At 38.5% G+C, this 2350-nt stretch overlaps 1 protein-coding gene across 1 annotated transcript in view; it reads left to right on the top strand.

Moving 5' to 3' along the window:
- The window catches only part of LOC115232058 (monocarboxylate transporter 9-like), a gene marked incomplete at its 3' end in the record, with an annotated part of 20081 nt that extends 19666 nt beyond the window's left edge, over positions 1 to 415 (top strand). The window contains exon 4 of the mRNA XM_029801934.2: positions 1 to 415. This exon is cut by the window's left edge and continues 128 nt beyond it. Coding sequence (XP_029657794.2) covers positions 1 to 415 — 415 coding nt within the window.
- Between the last annotated feature and the right edge of the window lie 1935 nt (positions 416 to 2350).

Raw genomic sequence — 2350 nt, 5'->3', positions numbered from 1 at the left:
GCCGGTAACTTGTCACCGGCACGCTATCATAGAAAATTCAGTGACGGAACGATCGTTTCCTTAGACAAAAATCAGTTTACTCTCTCATCCGATCCAAGCATTTTCAAAAGCATTCTTTATCCGTCCCATATCAGAGGGCATGCCAAAAAAACCTTATCTCCCAGTTCGAATTCACTTTTCATGAGAAGTAAAAGACTACGTGATCCAACACTTCCAAGCATTTTCCGAGGATCTACGAACTTACGGTGCATCTCCATGGAAACCATTGGTGCGCTTTACAGTAGTTCGGTTCTCAGAGACGACAAGTTTGAAAAGTCTACTAGTAGTTCGGAAAATTCTACTAGCAGCTTTGATTTCTCTATGTTTACAGATGTTGTGATGGTTTTTTTGCTGGTTGCTATGACATTGAGTACCGGTAGGTGATATTATGTTTCTTTTTAAATTTCTTTACAAATTTTTCATATTTCTAATTATTTAGATCATTTTAATATCAAAACCTAAAATATCAAAACATATAAAACAGAACAGTTTTTACATTGCTAAACTGCCATAAGTTTATCAGAAGTAAAATTTACGAAGCTCGTATTTTTCTTGAGAATAGTTGCAGGTAAATTGAAGTAAACATGACGTTGAAACCGCCTTGCACACTTCGCTCGAGAGCTAATCTCATGTTCGTATGGGGTGCTTACCATGTTAATATCCAGCGCAGGGTTTTAGAGTATTGAGAAGAGCACTTAAGGAATCAAAACTGGCTCGAAGTGATAGTGATAAGGATATTATTGTAAAACTGGAGTGTATGAGACATAACCGAACCCTAAGCCACTCCTACGTTGTTATGTCTTGGAACGGAGAGCGGTTGTTAGGTCTTGGAACGGAGAAGGAATGGATCGTTTTAAGAAACTTCTCTATGATGGAACTAACAAACAGCTTTGGTGATATCAATGGCAGCCTTCACTGAATTTCTCAAGGAGGAAAGATTACTGGTAGGTAACAAGAAAAAACAAAAAAAAAACACAAAGATATCCAATAAATTTGGATCTATGGATACCATACTGAGAAAGATAGCTTGACAAAGGAAAGTGTTTCCATAATCTTTGAGGTGTTGAAAGTGAGGCTACTGTTGCATATATCCATAGGTCGAATGGTTTGGAGTTGGTTTGGTGAGGATAGATGTTAGTTCTGGAGTTCACTATTTGCGATTAATTGGGAAACACTATTAAAACCAACTAACTTCTTGGGTTAGAATAATCAAAAAAGTTGCTGTTTTGCGCCTTCATCTGAGGCTAAGACTAACCCATTTTCCAGCTATGACTAACCCATTTTCTTCTACATAGGGCATCTTGTATTATACTATCAGATATATAATTTCCTTTCTTAAGGCGGTAAAGGATAACAAATGGAAATTAAACTACTACTTTTAGTAGGTCGAGTAATCACGTGAAGTATTTCTCGTGGGATCGTAACTGGAGAAGTTTGTGTAGTTAGTAACTATTTTCATGTCCTGGTGAAGACAATTGGTCGACAAAATGCATTTGATGGCAGTGACCGTGTTTGAGGATTGTAAACGCAGAATTTCTTGATTGAGATTTAGTATGTCGGGATATTCTACAAGTTTGATGGAGACCTCTTTGTCAATAAACCAAAACAGTAGGCTAGCATTTTATTTATTCAGCATCACCAGTAAACATTACACCTCCCTCTGACGAAGTGTTCTACTTAAAACGTTAGGCTTCTCTCTTCTATCTCATAGTAGAATAATTTATTCTATTATACGAAATATTGCCCTAATACTTTCCTTACTTTCCCGTTTGTTATCGTGAAGTTGGTGGTGGCGGATGATTTCATCAAGTCGTGGTCTCCAAAGTACATAACCTGTACAGCTGCGAGAGAACCAATGGTGGTGTTGGTGGTGGTTGGTTATGGGCTTTGGTAATGTGGGAAATCTGAACGGTTATATCCCACGATGACTGACTTTGCCATCTGCATTTCATGCATCTAGAATGCGATAAAGTTTTTATCATCTCCAGTGGCATGAAATGTAAAATCATCCGTATCTCCTGCTCTTATATAATCTATCTTTTCTACTTTAGGGCACAAGTCCGAATTTTTGGGGAAGGGGCCAGTCGATTAGATCACCCCAGTACGCAACTGGTACTTAATTTATCGACCCCCGAAATGGTAAAAGGCAAAGTCGACCTCGGCGAAATTTGAACTCAGAACGTAAAGACGACGAAATGCCTATTTCTTTACTACCCACGGGGCTAAACACAGAGAGGACAAATATGGACAGACAAACGGATTAAGTCGATTTATCGACCCCAGTGCGTAACTGGTACTTATTAATCGACCC

Source organism: Octopus sinensis, unplaced genomic scaffold (assembly GCF_006345805.1).
Source record: "Octopus sinensis unplaced genomic scaffold, ASM634580v1 Contig19225, whole genome shotgun sequence".
NCBI lineage: Eukaryota > Metazoa > Mollusca > Cephalopoda > Octopoda > Octopodidae > Octopus > Octopus sinensis.
Note: the sequence above shows the minus strand (reverse complement) of the source record. Positions and strands in the feature narration are given on the sequence as shown.